The sequence below is a fragment of the Dendrobium catenatum genome, unplaced genomic scaffold, assembly GCF_001605985.2.
Source record: "Dendrobium catenatum unplaced genomic scaffold, ASM160598v2 fragScaff_scaffold_536, whole genome shotgun sequence".
Classification (NCBI taxonomy): domain Eukaryota; kingdom Viridiplantae; phylum Streptophyta; class Magnoliopsida; order Asparagales; family Orchidaceae; genus Dendrobium; species Dendrobium catenatum.
In genome coordinates, this window is record NW_021318998.1 from 540,839 (window position 1) to 562,638 (window position 21,800).

General features: G+C 35.4%; 1 protein-coding gene across 3 annotated transcripts; it reads right to left on the reverse strand.

The window, feature by feature from the left end:
• Positions 1-550: 550 nt before the first annotated feature.
• On the reverse strand, positions 551-19,826 carry LOC110109341. 3 transcript variants are annotated; one of them, XM_028694657.1, is made up of 15 exons: positions 19,630-19,826; positions 14,290-14,355; positions 14,102-14,150; positions 11,187-11,347; positions 6,968-7,069; positions 6,818-6,862; positions 6,574-6,665; positions 6,392-6,473; positions 3,419-3,511; positions 2,266-2,330; positions 2,124-2,136; positions 1,944-2,024; positions 1,623-1,731; positions 1,447-1,541; positions 551-734 (listed from the first exon to the last, which is right to left on the reverse strand). In XM_028694657.1, exons 1-15 carry the CDS (start codon positions 19,747-19,749, stop codon positions 723-725), a joined length of 1,185 nt encoding a protein of 394 aa, XP_028550490.1. In that variant the 5' UTR covers positions 19,750-19,826; the 3' UTR covers positions 551-722. The 3 variants fall into 3 exon arrangements, with proteins under 3 accessions (XP_028550490.1, XP_020696020.1, XP_020696022.1); XM_020840361.2 differs by having other exon boundaries at positions 11,187-11,353; XM_020840363.2 differs by lacking the exon at positions 11,187-11,347 and having other exon boundaries at positions 6,818-6,858.
• Between the last annotated feature and the right edge of the window lie 1,974 nt (positions 19,827-21,800).

Here is a 21,800-nt window from a genome sequence, read left to right on the forward strand (position 1 = left end):
TTTTTCTTTTGGTTGGTCCTATGTACAGCTACTGCCTTCCCAAAGCCATCAACATCATTTCTTCACAAAACTACAAATCACTCTAATAAAATAATTATACTCCTAAATATAATTAAAAAAATAAATTTAATTCTTAATCCACTATTGAAGCCTATGATCAGAAGATATTTAAATAAATAATTATTTGAGAAGCATGACCTTATTTTCTGAAAAAGACCTCAGTTTTACTCAAATTTTCAAAATTCATTCTTGTTCACTCTCATAAGTTTTTAATATTCATAATCATTTTTACTACCTTCAAACTCTTACAATAATTTTCAAAAAAAAAAAATGAAAAAAAATTAAGTCCAATTTGCACTGATAGTCTAATAAAATACTTTCCAAGCAAAAATATATTACAAAATCGCTCAATTTTATTTTTAAGTAAACTATTTAAACAAAATGAAACAGAATTTGATTATGATTTGTAAATTTCCTTAAGCTCTTCTTCCCGACAGAAGACATCTTTATGCTGAGCAGTTTCAACCACATCCGGTCGTAGGCCTCAAAAGTCTCCCAATAAAGTTCTTTAACAGAGAAAAGAATTAATAATATTCAATCTCTGATACAGTTGCAGAAGACAATAATGCAATGAGAGTAATAACAGTACAAAACCCCTTTCAGACCAATCTTTTTTCAGTTCTACTGTGTTTGATACTATATTTGGCTTCCACTCTTCTGTATCACAAATCAACCTAAGCAGAATTTCAAATGAGAGAAGGCTTAGTTTTATAATACCAACAATAGCTACATGATTAAATATAGGCTTAGGCTTCATTTGGGACGGCTTTTTCTTAAAGCAACTTTTTAGTACAAAAATTAAAATTTTTGTATTAAAATGTTGTTTTAAAAAGCAGAAAAAAAGCCGTCCCAAACTAAGCGTTAGTTGGAAAAATTATTGCGTCCTCCCACCTGACGTAGAGATGCGTCCTCCCAGAGCTAAAATCGCGCTAAAAAATGAGAAATACCAAGCAAATACCGAGCAATACCAAACAATAACGAGGAATATCATCATGTGAAGACCAATACCGAGTCATACCGAGCAATACCGAGCAATACAAAAAATACATAATTTTTCCTAGAGAAAACTCGGTATGTGCTCGGTAAAAAATACATAGTTTTTCCTAGAGAAAACTCGGTATGTGCTCGGTATTGCTCGGTATAGCTCGGTATAACTCGGTATTGGTCTTCACATGATGATATTCCTCGTTATTACCAAATAATACCTAGCAATACCGAGCAAAAACCGAGTTTTTTGGCGGTGGGAGGACGCATCTCTACGTCAGGTGGGAGGACGCAATAATTTTTCGTTAGTTTGAGATGACTTTCTTACTATGCTTAAAAAAACAGTAAAAAAGCTGTCCCAAATAAAACCATAATTTGGAATCAGTAAGTTTTAGTTTTTACATTGTTAGCAAAAGCCTGCAATCTGAATGATTCCTCATCCACAATAATTGAAGGAATGGTCCATTTTCCGACAGCAGGTTCCAGTTTTGAACATCCTAAGAAAGTTTTTCGAAAATAATTAAGTATAAATAAAAGAATAATAGGGGGAAATGTGGAAGATGACAATTATAGAAAACCTTCTCTGGTTGCTTCTTCATATCTTCTCCAATAGTTGAGGGAGAGCTCTGGATCGAGGGCCCTCGACAAACGATCATAATTCTCTTCAGCCTTTGTTATGCATTTTGCCTGCAAAAAAAATCACAAATTCCATAAATTGGCCATAGAGAGTTCATTAAAAATTATAAATGATTTTAAAACAAACAAATTTCTTCAAAAAAGATTATTCATTTTTCATTTGAGAAAAAGATGAAATCATCATTTATGAACATATTTTCTGTTTACAGCAACCAAATGAGCACTTGTTTAAAAAAAATAAAAAATTTAGATGTAGAAATGACCAGCAGAACCGGGGCCTTTGAGGGTCCATATATCCCCACGAACATTCGCAAGATGTTGAAAGTGTTATCAATTACATCTTCCTGTTATAATTCCAGTAACCTCAGGTAAACAGTTTCAGATTTTATGGAAATATATCAAGATAAGGTTTTTTAATATAATCAAGCAAGATAATGACAGACCTCATAGTCATACCTGGAACATTTCTCATTGATGGCCAATCATCAACAAAAGTGAGAAAAATGAATTGGTTAGTGAATTAATCTATATATAATTAATGTTTAATCTTTTTTAAGATGTAAAGTTGCTAGTTATAGAACTTACAAGTCATCCGAAACCTCAACAAGGAATTCTGACACTGAAAGGAACTCCATATGCAATTCATTGACCTTGAAAAAAAGATTGTTATATATAGCTTTAGTTCGGAATAAGCTGTATAAAATGGATGCTATCATAATTATAATGTAGGGGAAATAAACAGAGATTTGAAAATTTTTATTTGTAAAACCAGAAAAGTTGTTTGAATCTATCTGGAATTGGAATAACATGATAAAATACCTCTTTAATAAATAGTTTAACACAATTTCTAAAAAAGGGGATCTCTAGTTATGTTTTTAGATAATCTACTTGTATTATGAAAGAATAATTGTTCAAGACAACTGCTAACTCAAAACAAAGCTGCAATTCCAAACCTCAAGTCATAACACAATTTGATCCTCATAAGTCACTTTTACTACCATCTTTATTTCTTTCTGTTGCATGAGTTCTCAAGCATATGTGTGGCTTTGTGAACCTTAATTTTCCAACCATTAATTTCTAGTAATAATGAAAAATTTTCTTCATAATTGGATTTTAGGCCACTGTAAACGAAGGCCTTCAGATTACCCAGTTAGGAAAGCTGAGGTATTAGATTTGTCTTATGTTAAGAAAGGTAGAGCTAGACCTAAAAAGATTTGGTTAGAAAATATTAAAAATGATCTTTCTTTATTAGATTTAAATGAGAATTTGACTTTTAACATGACACAATGGCGAAAAAGGATTCATGTAGCCAACCCCACGTAGTGAGACAAAGGCTTGATGTTGTTGTTGTGGATTTTAGGCATTTTTTTATGTTTACATCAAAGGTTAGAAAATAAGGCCAATAGCTTCTGTCCTATGAAAATTTTTTATTGGTTGTATTGTTTTCTACCTCTTATATTAGATCTCCATTAAAAACCCTTAAAACGTTCTATCAAATTTTATGTATTTACCCCAAAAAATGTAAGGATGTAAGCCCAATGTTTGTTGGAAATTTACACTACATAAGTTCAAATTAATATATTGCAACTTTAAATAAAAAATAAAAAAAAAGCATGATCCAAAACAAAGATACTCTATAAGTTGCAAATATAACTAGGACCATGTTAATAGCATAACAGAGGTACAAAATATTGATAATACCTGAAGATATGTTAACTTCAGGTTAACAAGTGCTCACCGGTTGACCTCTAAGCTGATATAACAAAAGATTCAAAACTCGATAATCAAATGACTTCAAATGAATTGCTCTCATTACATCTTCAATCTGAATCTGAAATATCAAAGCTTTACACCATTAATAAAGTCAGAAAGATTTTAATATTGAAATGAAATATGTAAAGCTGCATGATGTCAACAGGAAAAAAAAAAGGTTCAGAATCTTGTATTGTATACAAGACAGTGGTTCAAAATATATTAATTTTCTACTTAAATCCAACGTAGCCAATTTGATCAAGGAAAGTATTAGTCTAGGGATGCAATATACATCAGGGAATACAACAACTGAAAAAGTTTATCTCAGCCAATCAAAAAGATTTGGATTTGATTTACCGGCAACTTTGTTTAATAAAGCAAAATCCAAAACAGACATTTGATTAGGTCAAAAGAATTACAAGTTTCATATCACATCTAGCCCATAAGAACATAATTGCATGAATGGCAAACGAAGCATGAACCATAAACCGGCTACAAAGTTGGATAAGACTATTTTGAATCTTGATGGTGAAAACACCAAAGAAGGTATGCATATTAATCAGTACAAAAGATCAAATAGGAAGAAGCCTAGGTTTAGCACTGGTGGAGTTCTAGTATTGTTGCCGGTGAAAGCTTATGCCAAATATGAAAGATTTCATAAAGGTTAATGTTTGATGAATTCTAACACTTGCTACTAGGGTTGTTAGCACGAACGCAGCAAAGTATTGCTCTACCCTTGATCAGAAGGCTTCAAAAAAGGTAAAATTAGATGGAGAACCTTCACAAAAGAATTTTGGCAAACAAAAAAAATGAAAGAATCGACATCTTCAACTCCAATACAAGTACAATCAAGGTAGAGCGTTCAACCACAACTTTACGCTTTTGACTCAACAGAAGCCTGATGAATCTATTGATGTAGACAAAATTATTTTAGAAGTTGTTAATATCTAATACATTGTAATTTGTTATGTTATATCAGATGTTTTACTATATCAAGTTATGTACTCAATATTAAAATTTATACTGGATGAAATTAAGATGATATCATTTTGCTAAAACAAAGCGTAGTATGTTTAATTTATTTCATGATTACATATTGTAACTAGAACCTACATGTAAATTTCAAGGATGAAATTTTTGTAAGAAAGATTGTAGTATTGTACTATATATATAATCTAACCAACACAGTCGATGTTGGTTCTGTTTATTAGCTTCACAAGGAAAGATGGAGACGAAGGGTGCGTCTTTAACAGTTTGTCGAAGGAGTTTTGTCTCCTTACGATCGCGTGAGGAGATGGGTAGAAAAATCTAACAACAAAGAAGGGAAGTGAGAATGAGAGAACGAGAGCTGTTGCATGGCAGTGAGAAGGATACTGAGGAGAGTTCGATTATCTCGAGAGAGAGAGAGAAAATCAAGAGAAAATCAGTGAGTGAACCACCAAGCAAGGTTGAGAGGTATTGCGTGTAGAACGACTAAGACGAGTGCAAGTGAGCAACTAGGGCATGAGATGGTTCACGTCTGTGGGGAAGGTAAGAATTTCAGCATTTATAGAATTTTTTCAGTTATTTAATTTTTTTTGTAGTTATTTAGATATAGGAAAACTTGAAAATTTGTATAAAACTTATCAGGCCAATTGTATGTAGTTACTAATTAATAAAAATTTGAAATTTAGAATAGCATTTTAGTATTATTTTAACATAAGAATGATTTGTATTCATAAATTAGGAGATTTTATCTACAAATATTTATATAAGTTATAAGAAAAAAATACAAAAAAACAAGTAATTTATTATTTATGTAAATTTAAAAGAAGATATAAATATTAAATGGTAATATTATGTGAAAAAAATTAGATAATTATTTTGTGTGAGAGTGGAGAACTTAAATTTATAAAAATAAACTGATTAATTTAAAATTAACAAGTAACCGTTAAATTAATTTATTCCATAATAATTTTTATCCAATTTTCAATCTCGTAAGTGCATGTTAAATAGAAGATTTCATCAAGAGCGGTGTAATTGCAACTATCTAATTCCAAGAGAATTCATTTGCTTGAGTCAACATAAGGCCTGAATTTTTTTTCATTCTGGTAATCTCCCTCCGTTATCTATTTTGTTCTAAATATTTTATTGTTGGTTTTGCTAGGGTTCTTAATTTTAATCAAATTTTATACAACTGACATATCAATTATGGTGTTAAAATTCAATTGTTTGCTGACTTTTCTGCAGTCCGAATTTCTTGTTGATTTCCTTGAATTTACTCAATCATTGCATCACAGCTTGAGTTCAAATTTTCATACTATTTTGCTTGGATCTAAGGAGAGAGAATTTTTATGAATTTGATAGTCTTTGATCTGTGTATTTATTTTTCGTTGTGTGATTAATATTCATTGACTTGTTCTAATTGTATTACAAACCCAAGGCATCGTATGCTGAAGTATCAATTAGCAATTTGTGACTTACACAGGTTTGCCATCGTGTTAATGAATAGTCAATGCATAACTGAATGGGATAATGAGTGATTGATTGTTTGCTTGCATGATTCATTGATTCCTAATAAGTTACAAATGCTGTAAAGTTCGCTTCTCAAATGAAAATATGTTTGGTAACATGAATTATGAAATTCTACTTTTGCATATTGTAATAGCCTATCATTGAAAAAAACAAAAACAACCTACCCTTACAATAAGCTCATAATTAAGCAGAAGAGATATTTTGTTCCATAGTTGTTATTTTAGCACTTTATTTTGATTACATATTTAGCTGTCGATGTCTGTGAACTTAAGTTCTATTCATATGAGATTGATTGAGTTCATTAGAGTGTAACAGCATTTTCGTCTTCCTGCAATGCATAGTAAATGGGTCTAAATATTTCAAGAAAGAATTTTGATGACCAATTCAGGAATCTAACAACAGAACCAGCGGAGAAAAAATTAAACAAGAAAATAAGTGATCATACCATTGTCTTCTTTGCTAATTCATCACAAAGTTTCCTTTCTAGTTTCCAATATTCAACACCAAGGTTGAGTTCATTCCTTATTCTGAACAAAACAATAAAGATGGAAAAGAAAAAGTGTCACACATGAGAACTCCCTATAAAGGTTTTCTAAAATCAAAAGATAAGAAATACAATATTCAGACCGCTCTGTCATTAATCCCTGCTGTTGAAGAAGATGAACGAGTGGATCAAAGGGATTAGACGTGGAGCATTTATGGCAAAAATTCTCTGAGGCCTTCCTTGCCAACATCAGAAAACTGTATGATTAGTCGCATAGCTACATTTTGATTGAAGGATTACAATAGGTAACCATAAAACTAAATCTTTTGGCGTGGTGTAGTTTTTTAAGATATTCAAATGATAAGAACCAGTTCACAGATCTCTTACATCATGTGCTGATCGAAGTAGCTGCTTCTCGTTCAAAGTATCTAACTGAAGAAAGCAGAAAATAGTAAAAGCATGGCTGGTACACCTCACTTACAAATATAATATACAGAAACTGGAGTAGCCTCTTCAAATGGAATTTGAGAACGTTACCTGATATATGTAGCTCTCTGTAAAATATAAAATAGGGAGGAACATAAAAATGGACTGTGCTTTGCTTGCATCCATTCCATGAAACATAAAATAAGACCGACACTGTTATTGAGAAAACATAGATCAGTCCCTACAACAGAAGCGTAAAGATGAGATATTTCAACAGACAAGTGTAAAGAAGGTAAATAGCATGTTGCATGTAACCAAAACGAGGAATGCATTGATGTGAAAATGTATTAATACTTAAGGCTTGCTCTATGGAATTTGAAACATCTCAGAAATTTAGACCTTTTCTAACGCTTGATGCAAACCAATCAATACGGAACCCCTAAAACTGTGAATTATTTCAAGGGACTACTTAGGCTTAAAGATTCAAAAGCATGTGGGATGTCAATCAAAAGAGTTAATATGTATTGAGGATCATGAAACAGAAGATTATTCGAAAATTCCACTCCCCCACAAAACCCAGCAGCAGAATGAGTATACATGCAGTGTCAATTATCATTGAAACTTGTTTCACATACAATATTGGTAGCTCCAATTCACATCTTTGATGGTAGTGTTGATGAGGGTGTCGGTCTTATTGACAACGACATGCATTAGTATTGTTAGCGACAACATCGACAATGATATCAACGATGGGCATCGACCATGTTGGCGATGGTGGATGTTAGAGTTTGTATTTATGATAGGCAGTGGCCATGTCTACAACGGCAGGCAACGGCCTTATTAGTGATGGTGGACATCGGTATTTGTCACAAAGGCGGGCATAAACTATGGCCAAAAATGAACGTCGAGTGCTGCTAGATAAAGCTCTAAATTTTCTTCTATACTCTCCTTCATTAGGCCTTTTTAGCCTTGTTCAATGTGTGGAAGGCCTATTTATAGATTACCGGTGAGGAATATTTTAGATATTTCAGCCATAAATCATAACATTACATCGGATGGTCCTAGTAAATCTGATACAAAATACTTGGTTTCAAGTAGTTCCTAGCCAAATCTGAAGTAAAGAAAACTGCTGATCTTCAGCAGTGGACAGCAGCCAAACACAGGAGTCAGCGAGAAATTGCGAGAAAACTGAAAGAAAACTCAAGCAAAGGCTTGTAGTTCACTAGTAGATGAATAAAATCAGCAAAGATACAAGTGTTCTTCAATTTGAGAGGAAGAACGACTCTCCAAATCTCCAGCAACGCCAAGAGCTCAAAGCAAGAAAAACTTAGATCTCAAATCTCATTCAAATTCAAGATAACCATAATTCCCTCATATTCTCCCTAATTATCATGAAAGGAGGATTACAAATTACCTAATCACCCTTTACATTCAAATCTTTCCCCCCAAAAATTGCATTAAGCCCAATAGCCCATCATGGGGCCCACATGATTTCCGCCCTCCTTCCCTAGCTTTTGCCCGCCTGAAATAAACCAGGACCGATTCAGCCGACCCCTCTTGGGCCGGTGGCATATCAAAATCCCCCCCCCCCCCCCCCCCCCCCCCCCCCCCCGCTCGATCATATAAGAGTTTTAGACATCCTAGAGCATGTATGATATCATAATTGAGCAATCTTGCGCTCATCATGTTCATCTCATCAAGCAGCTCATTTCGATTATAAGCGAACAAGATTCATATAATGTTTGGCACCTTAAATAGTCTTGAGAAATTCCCAACTATATTTCCAAGTACTTTTTAAGTCCAGTTGGACTCAAATCAAACTCTATGGTATCAATGGGTTCGACTCATTGGCACACTCATTTTGACTATAAGCTAGCAAAAATGAAGTTTGGATAATCTCGTATATCATGATTATTTGACAAGTTTTACGATGGCTGTCGACTGCCAAACGCAACCCTCTACTTTTCTCATCCAAGACTTGGGACCTGAAAATGTTGAAGTAGTTCCCGTGGAAAATAAGATTAAAGAGATTTTGATGTGAAACAAATCCGAAGTTACTTAGGAAATTTAAAGATAGTGAATTAACAAAGTGTTTCCACAATAAATTTATTACTTATAACAATGATTGATCCTTAGAATTCTTGGTTTTTAACTTGCGTAGGCAAAAAAGAGCGAAGTCGGTTAACCAAACAATTTAAGAAAACGCAAAGATCAATTGTAAAACTACGACGATAAACAAGAATCCGCGATATAATAATGAGAACTTTCACCTTTGGAGTCCATACGCTAAACTAGTCTAGGCTTTTAGCGGAAGAAGAGTCTCCACATTAGAATCGAGGTCACTCCGAGGAAGAAGGAGCCTAAGATCGTCGTTCTTGGATAGGTGGCCGGAGTGGTGGAGGATGGCAGTCGTCCAAGGATGATCCAACGTCCCTTTGATCTTTGCTCGTCGATCACATCCACTAAGGTGTAATGGATACGGTCGATGTAATCTTCAATGGTGTCGTCGAAATAGAAGCCCACGTCAAAGAACGGTGATTGGAGGATGTCAACTTGATCTCGATCGTCATGCACAAATCTAAAGTTCCATTCGGGTTCCGCCATGCATCCTGGCCGGAAGGGCATGAAACACCCAAAGGGAAAAGAGGAAGAAGGAGGAATTCGGGTGGGAGGAAAGGAGGGGGTGCAGGAATTCTGGATTAAATTCAGATTTTGGAGGTTTAATGGTGGGATTTAATTTGAAATTCAAATTAATCCGAGGGGAGGGGGCGGCAAAGAGAGGAGGGAGTTGGGCTGATTTTGTGGAGCTACTAGGGTGATTAGGAGAGAGAGAGAGGAGTGGCCGGCCAAGCTAGAGGAGAGAGGGGGGTTTCGGTTTTGATGAGGTGGGGCCCAAGTTTAAGTAGATAATTGAATTAAATCTGAATTTTAATTTCAGATTTAATTATGTCTTAACTTCCCAAACTTTAAAATGAGAGGGAAGCCAAATTTGAATTTCAAATTTGTCTTTAATCTCATTAATGGGCTGGATTAATGAATGAGCACCAATTAGGAAAGTGATTACTCAAGGGATTTGAAATTCAAATGCTGAGAATTCAAGAGGGGGAGGCGGCGGGATGGAGCTGTGGGGCTGGCCGGCAGAAGACAGGCCGGCGGGGGCTGGCTGTTGGCCTGCGGGAGGCTGGCCAACGGGTGGCTGAGCGGCTGGCCGGCGGAAGGCTGTAGCCAGGGGCCGGCGGCTTTGGCCTGCTTGGAGTAGGCGGCGTCAAGAGCAAAAGGAAAAGAATTGGGAGTTTCTAGGGACTTGAGTAGCCACGGATCCACTAACCTCAATTGCTTTCAATCCGAATTTCCACCACGAATGAGGGGACGAGAATTTAAAACTCACAAAGAGATCTATTTCCTCCGACGAACTCACTAAGAGATCGGGGAGGAGGAACTCACAAAGAGAACTCAAAGTAAAATTTTCATTTCATCCAAACTGAAATTACAATGCATGAAGCCTCATATAAATAGGCAAAAATGAAATAACAAGAAATGACACAAATGCCCTTCCGGGCTACATAAGCGACTCAATGCCCATAAGGGCAAAAGCGGAAAAACATCAAAATAAAATAAACTACTATATAAAATGACAAAATACAACTCATGCTCGTGGTCGTCGATCTCCGGCGTCTCAGAAAGGTACGTGTGTCAAAAAATGCTGACGATGTCCTCATCAGATTTGCCTTAAATGGTTTGGTCACATAAAACGACGGCCTTCCGATGACTCAGTTAGAAAAATAGATGTATTAAATTTGACTTATGTTAAGAAAGGTAGAGGTAGACCTAAAAAGACTTAGTTAGAAAACATTAGAAATGGCCTTTCTTTTTTTAAATTTAAATGAAAATTTGACTCTTAATAGGACACAATGGAGAAAAAGGATTCATGTAGCCAACACCCCACATAGTGGGATAAAGGCTTGTTGTTGTTGTAATTGGACGATCCCATAGTCAACTCCATAAGTATCTAGTTTATTTATTTAGGCACTTTCAAATATAAAAATTGCATCAAGATTTATAGGTAAATTTTTTTGTGATGTATAAAATATGCCAAATTATTTTGCTCCTTACGATCTTTCAAAATATTTTCTTCCCTAAAACTCATTCAATAATTTCTCAAAATAGCATTTAATTTTTTCTTGATGTTTTTATCTTTAGCCATGATATATTAGCTTTTGCTTCTAATGTATCCTGATCAAATCCTTAAATCTCTTCTCTTATCTAGGAGGACATAAATACATAAATAAATTGTCTCTATAAAGGTGTCTATGTGTGTTTATATGCTTACAAAATCTTCAAGGGTGGAATTGGCTTGTTGCATTGCACTGATTTTGATAACAGCCTCATCTTCAAATTGAGTTTTTAATAACTGAACATAGGATATGCTTTCAGGATCATGATGGGAAAAATATTCTGGATAAATCTTGCAACTGCCTCCATTTTGATCTTCTAATCCTTCAAGCGATCAAGGGTAGAAGTAAGAATCAATTCATGCAAAACATTAAAGATAGACGCTCATATAATATCTTCTGAATTTTCGAAAAAAATAGCTACATATTGAAAATAAAAAATAATGAGCAAACTTCAGTAACCAAAGACTCGAATAAATTCGTAAAAATAGAGCAATTTCATTGCATTTGAGAAGCAATTAATTAAGGCATAAGACGTAACTCCCAAAAACAGAGAAAGTGCACCGCTCCTATTTGGCACACTTTATTTCATCTTTTCAATAATTCTACGTAAACGTCATCTTCCGTTGGACAAATGGATTTTGATAACTAATTGAATAAGATCTTTTAAAGGAGAATAACAGGCCACTAAAGAACAAGGGCATAACTCAAGTGCATGTAGATATATATATACCATTCGAATGGCAGATATAGCATTAATCAAATGGTCATCATCAATTTAGGTTAAATCCTAAAATGATTCCCCGACTCTTCATATGTGGCAAACTAGAATCTTGTCACATGTTTTGCCCGTATGTGCTTGGATTTTATCGCAAAATGTCCAACGAGGAATCGTTTCTATTTAAAATAGAAACCAGCCTTAGTTTTCAATTCATCAAGTGTGCTCTTTAAAGTGTTTAGGGAGAGCTCTTAAAAATAATGGGGAGATTCCATACTCTCAAGCGAGCTCTCAAGTTCATTATAATTTCTCTTGTTGATTGACGAGCTTTCAAAATCATCACAAGTCCTTTCATAAGTCCAATTCAAGTCCTCATTTTGTATTCTATATTGGTTCTTTTCAATTCTTCCGCCACTCATTTTTGGGTGTTCATTTAATGCAATTTGTAATTAATTATTTAGTCATATTTTAAGGTCCAAAAAAATCATTTTAGTTAGTTTTGATTCTTGTCACGGGAAATTTTGACATCATTCAAACATCACCTCCACATAAGAGGCACAATGGGGAATGTTGGGCTTGCCCACCATGCCAAAAAAGACATGTATATGTGGTATGAACATCACAATCTTTTCTTTTACCCTTATCATGCCAAAAAGAATATGTATGGGTCTTCATACCTCTATGAAAGTTTTTGTAAACACGATTTCCCCCAAGCCAAAAAAGACATGAATAGGTACTTACATTTGTGACTACTAATTTCCCTCTCCATCGTACCAAGAGAGGAGTGTGCATGTCTTCTCCCTACCACGCCGAAAAAGACGTGTATGGGCCATCTGCACGAAAATATACAATGCAATATGGGATTTCCTACCGTGACAAGAGAGATGAGTATGAGTACTTATAGTACAAAAGTGCGAGTTTGCTTTACACTATATCTCATGACAAAATAATGTCAACGAGACAATCGTGCGACGAATCAATGAGGCAAATATACACTCTTTTTTCTTCTCTTCATCTCTTATCTTCTTTTATTTTTACTCTCTTTAGAGAGAGAAAGCAGAAGGCAGGGAGGTAGAGAGAAATAGATGAAGAGAGAGTGTGTGAGAGAATGAGAGAGTGAGATAGAGAAAGAGTGTGAGCGAATTAGAGAGAATGAGAAAAATAGGGAGTGAAAGAGAGAAGAAAGAGAGAAGAAGAGAGAGAAATGGAGAAGAGGTGAGGGAAAGAGAAGAGCTCCAACAAGTTTACCAGCAAAAGAAGTGGTGGTGGCTGCTCGACAGCAGGATCCGAGCAAGACTTAGCTTAAATATGAACCTCTAACAAGCTCCCTTCCTCTTTTATTTTTTCGTTGGTCCAGTTGACCCCTCTTCTGCAAGCTCTCTTTCCTCCTCCGCACATTAATGGTCTCGTTGTGGATTATACTAATGAGCATAAGCTCCTAGGAAAATTTTCACTCTACATGTTGCAAGTTCCACCAAAGCCTTCTCGAGCAAGCTCCCTTCCTCCTTTTGATTGCAGGCAAGGCATTTCAAACTCAAGTTGCATGACGATGTGTCTATTGTTTGACTTTTTGTATGAGGTTCATTGAATTAATCATGGGGGGTGCCTCTTTGGCAATTTTGGTGCTCCAAACCATTGGTGTAATATGTTTTGCGAAATAAGAAACAATTAAGTGATGTTTGCTTTAATATATGCATTTTGAATAAGACTCACATGATAATGGGTCCATTGTTCACCGTCTTTATCGAATTGATTTGTGAGACAAGTGAAGGTCAACAAGAAAATGTGATTAATTTTAGTCAAAACAACAAGGTGTTTTCTATTGTGGACAATTCTTGATTGAAATGTGTATTTTATGGTTTCAATTTTCCCACTAAATTTCTACCTTGACAATCATTAAATTATTATCTAGAATAATTTTTTTGGGGATTGTATCCATAGAAAGTTAGTGATTGTTTTAATGGGTGGTCTTCAATCTAGGAATATTAAATCTTAATTGCTTGGATTTCATTCAATGCATAATTTAGTTGCATAGCATTGGGAATTCTAACTTCAACACAAGCCATATCATTTAGTACTATTTCCTAGACCGCATCAACATCGAGAGAAAAAAATATTTAACATGGTCATTTTTTCACAAGTACGGAAGCCATCACAACAAAATATAAATTAAAATTGAAACAAAGTTTAGGTTTAGACGCAACCACTAATCAAAGCATAATTATATTCAAAAAGGCCTTCATTAAGAGAAGAAACAGTCGCAAGACTCGCAACATCAGCAAAAGAAGAATTTATGTTAAAGTAAGCCTGACAAGCCCGTCATCTGCTAATATGAAGATTGTTCCATCATCGTACCTTCTTTAAACACTGATTGTAGTAGCACATCAAGAGTTGATGCTGAAACCTGTTATAAATTAACAATCAAAATAATGCTTTGTTATTTTTTGCATGAATAGACAAAATATTGTTTAACCAATAAAAAAATCCCTTTAACATGAATATCTTTCTTTTTTTTGTAAAGGGCAATAAATAGTCAAGTTCACCTTATTCAGATGTTCATAAATGAGATCATGCCTCTTCTGCATGTCAAGTGCCCCGCATTGTTGTCCCTTGAGGAATCAACAACTTATTAATTTCGAAAGGTAAATAAAAAATTATGTAAAAAGAAAAGATTGAGCATAATGTGAAGGAAAACTTCAAAATAGGCATTTTCTTCTGAAAGCTTTATTCAGTTGTTGCAAGTGTTTATTGTGCAAAATAAACTAGTAACAAAAATGAACCAGCTACTCTTCCATAGTGTTACCAATAGTCGTGAAGCCACCAATGAGGTGGATGAACGCTATACAGGGCGTTCTACTGCATATTTTTTGCATAAATAAAAACTACAATACTACAGCATTTTAAAACGCAAAGAATTACTAAATAAAGCCAATTCAAGGACAGGAAAATTGGCTCTAGTAGAAAGCCTAAATCTACAAAATTTTCAATCTAAGGATCTCCGAATATCATATCAGCGAAGCAAAAATCATAGGACAGAATGAGGACGCAACATTTTTGGAGAGGATACTTATCTGCTTCCCTTGGTCTTTTTTTCGCAGAAGAAGACAACAAGAAGAAAACAATTTAGTGTCGGAAAAACAGAACGGCACCACAATTAGGCTATAGTGCAATGCTAATATGACAACCACAACAATAGTGCAGCACGAGCAAGACTTTTCATTATTATAGTGATATCAGTCATGCATGAAGATAAATCAACGGCTCTTTTAGAGGTGTTTCAGTATTTTTATCTTTTTATGTTTACCTACACTTTCTATATTATAAAGACCTCTATGGCTTCCTGAAACCTACTTGGTATTAATTAAAAATTGAAGTTAAAAACTTCAGTGATATCATATGCTTTTTGACAACAGTTTTGGATTTGCGATCTTGTTCTACTTATGATCTCTCTTTATTTCCTTTTTCCAGCTAATCTCCTCAGTTTTGCTTCCACTTTGATCGTCTGCCTCAAAGTTTTCTGATAGATTACAAATCAGACCCAACAAAGAATTTGATTTCTCGCACCTAAATTGAAATATTTTTTAGAAGTAGTGATCTTAGATGGTGCAGCTTTATGCCATGATGAATGTGTTATTCATCTTGTGATGTGAAACTAGCAGGAATTGCAAGGAAATATTAAAAGGATTGCGACGCTTGCTACTTTAAGAGTAATGTTTCATAAAATAAGATTAAAGAACTTTCAATCGTTAATTTTATTGTAGTAAGCAGTTACAAGATTAGAAGTTTAGAACAAGTTAAGATAATTCTGAAATTATCACATTAACAACAAGTATGCCAAAATCCTAAGCTGAATATTTAGAGAGTTCACCATGAGTTACCATTCTCACTCACACTCAAAGTAGGGCTTAGCAGAGGAAGGTTTTCAGCAAACCCAACAATGCCACTAGGAAGGTCGCAACGCCAATGGCCTCGATCCAAGAAAAGGTCGTCGGTGGTGGAGGAGCGGACTTCCCAGTGAGTATCCACAATCCGGCTGGAATGTGTTCTTCAATGGAAGGCACGAGAGTGAAGATGATGTGATTGATATATCCATCGACGGTCTCGTCAAAGTCCAAATTCACATCAAAGAATGGTGATCCAAGGAGATCCGTTCTTCCTTGATTATCATAAACGAAACCGTGGTCGATTTCGGGAGCGGCCATCTATGGATGCGGAGGACTCCTCTCTTGAACCCTTTGGGCCGGCGGCTTGTTGAAACGAGAAGGGGAGGAGGGTGGGCCAGCGGTAGGCTAGGGTTGGAGGGGGAGAAGGGCGGCTAGGGTGAGGAGTTGTGAGAAGTTTAATTTCAAAATCTGAAGTTATGTTCAGATTTTTAATTAGATTAGGCTAGGAGAATTTCGAATTTTGAAATTTGAAATAAATGGAGGTTGAGAGGGAATTGAGAAAGTGATTTAATTAATTGGATCCTTTATTGGATTCCAATTAATGGGATTGGAGAGAGAAAGGGTGGCCAGCCCTATAGTTGGTGATTTGGGGAAAATTAATTACTTGGATTGTGGGCCCAAGTAATTAAATAGATTAAATGGGAAATCTGAAATTAATTTCAGATTTGAGAGGATTTAGGGGTTGCCTAATTAGGGTAGAAAATTTAGGAAAGAATTCAATCCAAATCAATTTGAATTTGAATTTTAAAATCCCTCCAAATTTTGCTTCCTAAATTAGGAAAGTAATCAATTCAATTAATGGGGAGTATGGGGAGGTGGTGTGTGGCCGACGGTATGGTGATGAGGGGGAGGTGAGGTGGTGGAGCTAGGGTGAAGGCCAAGAGGGGCGGTGGGAGAGACTAGGGTGGGCGGCGGGTGGGATGGTGGTCGGGTAGAGAAGGGATTGGGGGAAAAAAAGGTGGGGGAATGGCGGTGAGAGCAGGTGGCCGGCGGTATGGGAGAAAAAGAAGGGGTTCGAGGGAAAAGGAAGTGGGAGCAAGGGTGGAGCCTCAGACTCTTTCAAAGGCTGACGGGTATTGCAATCACCTCACCTAGGCCTTCTTCTTCTCTCAAGCACTCAACATTGGAGGAGATAGAATTCAAAATTTTCATTCATCAAAACATCCATAACACATAAGGAGTGGCCATATATAGGCCACGAAATGACAAAGCAAAAGTAGACTAGAATGTCCCCCTTGGGCTACAATAACAACTAACTACTCATAGGGGTAAAAATGGAAAAACTGAAAATATAAAAAATAATAATAATACATAAAATGCATCAAAAGTAAAGACTCTCCATCATGGCCATCGATCTCCAGTGTCGCCTCTGATAAACACGTCGGTACCTCTTGTCGATGTCCCCATCATCTTGTCTTCATCATGACCTTATTGGTAAAAATATGTCTTCTCATGAAATTCAAACCATAACACTCAAAGTAAAAAATAGCGACTAGGAGAGCACAGCTGCCAACTGCATGATGTAATAATCATCCATCATTTTCTAAGATATTAATACAACTCGAAGATTATGTAGGATATTAAGTAATTATGGGATTTATTAATGAATCTTTATTCAACCTGATTTTCTTTCCTCATATGTCTTTCATTCTTGTATAAGGTTAACATAATTTTGAGTGGAAGCTTTATTTAGTCTCCCATTTTTTAGGCAAGTCAACCTTGACCTATAAATTCTAAACCACCTAGACCTTTTAGATTTAAGTAATAAAATAATCTAATTGCCAAATTGTACACAACATAAATCCCATAGCTCAAAGGAACTATCCTCTTCACTTGATGAAGAGTTGAAGGTGTGAACCTATTGAAGAAAACAATGCAAGGGACCAAGTCCCGCAAAGTTGTTGTGAGTCATCAAGGTTCTTATAAACTAGCATACTAGGGCATAGGTCCTGTGCCACTATTATCTCCACATCTACTAGCTCCTTGGATTTTTGCTCATAAATCATCTGCTTCATCATTCAAATTCATAGATAAAAATATCTAAGAAAAAATAAAGAAGAAAAAAAAAAAGAGGTTTCGATCAGAAACTAAATAAGAAAAATACAAGGAAATTGACTCATTCTTCCTTCCTAGCCACTGAAGACTGGAACATGTAAAAGGGCCTAGCAAATTTCAGGAAAACCTAGACATCTTGAAAGGAAAATCACTTTGGGCGACTCGTGAATCTTACTTTGAATATGAAACCAACTGTTAACCACCGTCATTAAAGGCTTATGACTCGACAGCCACTTGAACGACAAGTTGCATCAACAAAGGTTGTTGACAGTATCTAGTGGAGGCAAAATTAAATCTTGACAATATACAATAAAATCAACATTATAGAATGCTTGAGATGATTTGAACTACACATATCACTTGCATTGTCCCACCAAGACCTGCTTCACAAGCATGCACCGATGAAGGAAATTGCTTACATCATAACGTGAAATGGCAAAATCATAATTTGAATTTCCTAATCTTATAAAGTGCTCAAGATAATGCACTGCTACATGCATAAATGGTAGTTGCAGAAATGTCCCCTGACTAATATTGTGTGATTTACTCAAACACATTTTATTGAGAAATATTTTGTTAAGGCCCTTCTTTTACTTAAGGTAGTAAAACATAATTTGTTAGTTATGTATGAAATCTGATTATGCTGATCAATCGAGTTGTTTTGTTGCCTCGAACCTTAGTTCAAATTATCGTGATTACTGGGGAGGTGCGGGGGTTTACCTCTGTTTGGGTTTGGGTGTACACGAGCACCACGACGTTGCATGCCTAAGCGCATCGGCGCTACAAAAGAGAGAGCAGAGTGCCAAAGAGCTCTACATTCGGCACTGCAGCGCTGTGTGACACCACAACGCCTTAGCATTGCAACATCGTGGTGACAGAGGCTTGAGTGTCGCAGTGCTACAAACTGTCGTCATAGCGCTGCATGGTAAACTGAACTGTTTTTTTTTTTTTCTCATTTTTCTGAAGGGGGTTGCGTCCCTTGGTGTTATTAATAAGACTTTCTATTGTATTTTGAAGACGAGAACGGTGTAAGAGAGAAGACAAGAAAGTAGAGAGAGAGAGAAGAGAGATATGTGCTTATTTCTCCCAATTTTCATAGTGGATTTCTTGATGTGGTGTAGCTCTATGGTTTTTTCCCGATTTCAAGTTTTTCCACGTTAAATCATGGTGTCCTTTGCTTTATGTTGTTTTTTACTTTCTTCTTTGTTTTCATTGCCGTGTTTACTTCCATCCCCAATTTAATTTTAGGTGGTTTTACCTGGTCTTCCTTTTTCACCAAGAAATGACCCATATGAGGCTATAAATAATAACCCCTTAGGGTTTTTGAGTCAACTGTTTAAAAAAATGGCGTGCCTGCCGATGAGATGTTTCAACCCCTTCAAAGCAGTTTTTTATACTGAAAAAACCCTCCAGGTTCCTATCTAACACCAACTTTCACATGGGAAAGATATAAGATAGTTGGCAACTGCACGGAGAGGAAGTTCTAAATAGATTGAGATATAACAGGATAATGTCAGAACAAGTAAAACAAGCCATAACTATTTCAATTTCAGCCAAAAACGTTCCCTTCTTCAAAACAGATGTGATCAAAAAGGATAAGCTTCATTTGGGCTGCAATAAACGCATTTTTTTCATTCATTTGCAAGATAAGAACTAGGGGTTATGCTTCATGTTTGGATTCAGACAAATAAATTCAAATTGCGTATCCATTTCATTTCAAAGTGTTAGAAAACTAAAAGACAAACGAAATTTGCTAGACCATTATTGTTTCAAGCAGGTAACACTTTCAAAATAAATGATTGAAAGCCGGCTCGGATGAAGAAGCAAGAAGCAAACAAAAAAAAAAAATCAAAATGGTAGGTCGGGTGCTAGGGCAAGCACTACCATGAATAGAACGAAATTTGCGATGAAGCGGTCCGAATCTCGATCATTGGTGGAAAGCCCTTCAGCTTCGATGACGGAAAGCATACTCTGCACCCTCTGTAGTCTGCGAAGTTCCTCCATTCTCTTTTGACGCGAACTCTTACCGATGACTTTTGCTTTGAAGGATCAGAACGCTCTTGACCAAACCTGCGTAACCAGTAAACGATTTACCGTGGCATAGCTTATATAGCCTGCAATTTTTTCACTTAGAATTTAGTAATTTACACGTTTGAGTTAGAATATAATTAATTAATTACATGTTTTAATTATTTGTTTTTATGAAAAAAATATATATATATCTAAGGAGCTCAGTTGGCTTCTTTAATGTCTTCTTCAAAGAGCTTAGTTGTGAACCTTGTTTTTCATAACACGTCAGTCATCTCATTGATGGCTTGCCCAAAAAGCTCAATTGTAAGGCAAATTATTACATCTGGTGTCGGGATTCGTCCGGACACCAATCCAGGCGCGTAACGTCACCAAAATACATTGAGTCCTAATGTATTTGGGTAACGTGGCGCGTCCGGATTGATTGTCCGGAATTCCAGTGACTTAACGTAATAATTCGCCCAATTACAAGAACTCTTCTCTTTCAAATGTTGTTGACCTGTTGATGTCTTCCCCGCAAGCATCATAGAAAATATCTTTTAATTTGGAGTTTTACATTACAAACAAAATGGAAAAAAAAATCTTTATTTATTTAAAAATCTTATTTTTCAAATAATTAATAAAAAGTTATTTTTATATTAATTAAAAAGCATCATTTTTTTTTATTTGAATAAGAATATATATTTTTAAATTTAATTATAAAACTTGTATGATATTTTTTTTAAAATAGCATCTAAGAATAATCTTCTTTCTCTCTACAAAAGTAAAAAAAAAAAAATGCATATATTCTTGATATATCTTTGAAAAACAACTTGATCGACGATTATCAATTCACAATTGAATTGAAAAGTTCTGAATTCAAATTTAGAGCCATCTAAACTTCGATTTTCATAAAGTAACAATCAAAATAAATGTCTTAACTATATTTGCTTAACAGCACCAAAAGTGATTTAGTCCACGTCTGAATGAGCTAGATCAAGCACATAAAGCGTAATTAAAAATTTAGGGATATTAATGAGATGATCAAAGGATCTCTAGATCTCACATGTTTATATTCATATCGATGTCTTAATAAGATCAATCCTCAAGCCCAAAATAGCATAATTTTGACATGATTAATGCACTTAAATGATAAAAGAAAAGGCAATGGTGGGAGGAATCAATACAAACGCTTTGATGATTGATCTTAAATTTGGATATATTTAGATGTGCTCCAACCATATTCATAGGCGTGCCCCACGGCATCATCTGCGCACAACCTTGGACACTCATCATTGTTTCCGTTGGTTACAGCCTGCTTGTCCCACTTCAATAGCCCGATTTTGAACACGGGCAAGTCTTTTTTGATGTTTTTGGGATCCGTGAAACTATTTTTCCTCTCATTATAAACTCAATTTTGACACTTTAAGAGGTCCACATAACATCTATAATTAATTTTGAGCAATTTTTTAAAATCAACGACAACAATTTTTGAAAATTTTCATTATTATTTGTATTTGATTACAAGTAATGTCCTTTCAAAGCATTGAAGAATTGGTTGATGGTTGAAGAGTCATTTGGCAAGAATTTGACATAAATCAAAGCATTGAAGTTGGGAGTTAGAGTTGATATCAATTGGAGTTAGAGTTGATATCAATGGCATGCATTGATCTTTTAATCGACTATGTGTGTTTGTATTAATAGTGATAATAAGTGATGAAGTTAGAGGCCCGTGAGATAATGATCAAAAGATTATAGATTGGTGGACCATAGTTAGACATGATGGTAGGCAACAGTGGTCGGAGGGCTATAATCGAGTAATTGTGGTTAGAGGATTGTAGTTGGCTAATGATGGTCAGGGGACTATAGTCGGTGGGTGACGGATGTCGAAATATCATAGTTGGATGACTGTATTTTGACTAATCTTAGTCAAGCGATTGTTTTTGGAGGATTGTACTCAAGCAAAAGTTGTCTCTAAGGGCTATAGTCAGACGATGATGGCAAAATGAACGTAGTCATATGTGACGTAGATTGAAAGGACTTTTAAT

Bases quoted from the DNA above. Each gene is read 5' to 3' on its own strand.
- LOC110109341 (XM_020840361.2), bottom strand. From the start codon at position 19,749: ATGGAGGAACTTCGCAGACTACAGAGGGTGCAGAGTATGCTTTCCGTC. The intron at 11,354-14,101 runs GTACGATGATGG...GATCGCTTGAAG, and splicing joins ACAATCAGTGTTTAAAGAAG to GATTAGAAGATCAAAATGGA. The intron at 6,666-6,817 runs GTAAGAGATCTG...TTGGCAAGGAAG, and splicing joins TACTTCGATCAGCACATGAT to GCCTCAGAGAATTTTTGCCA.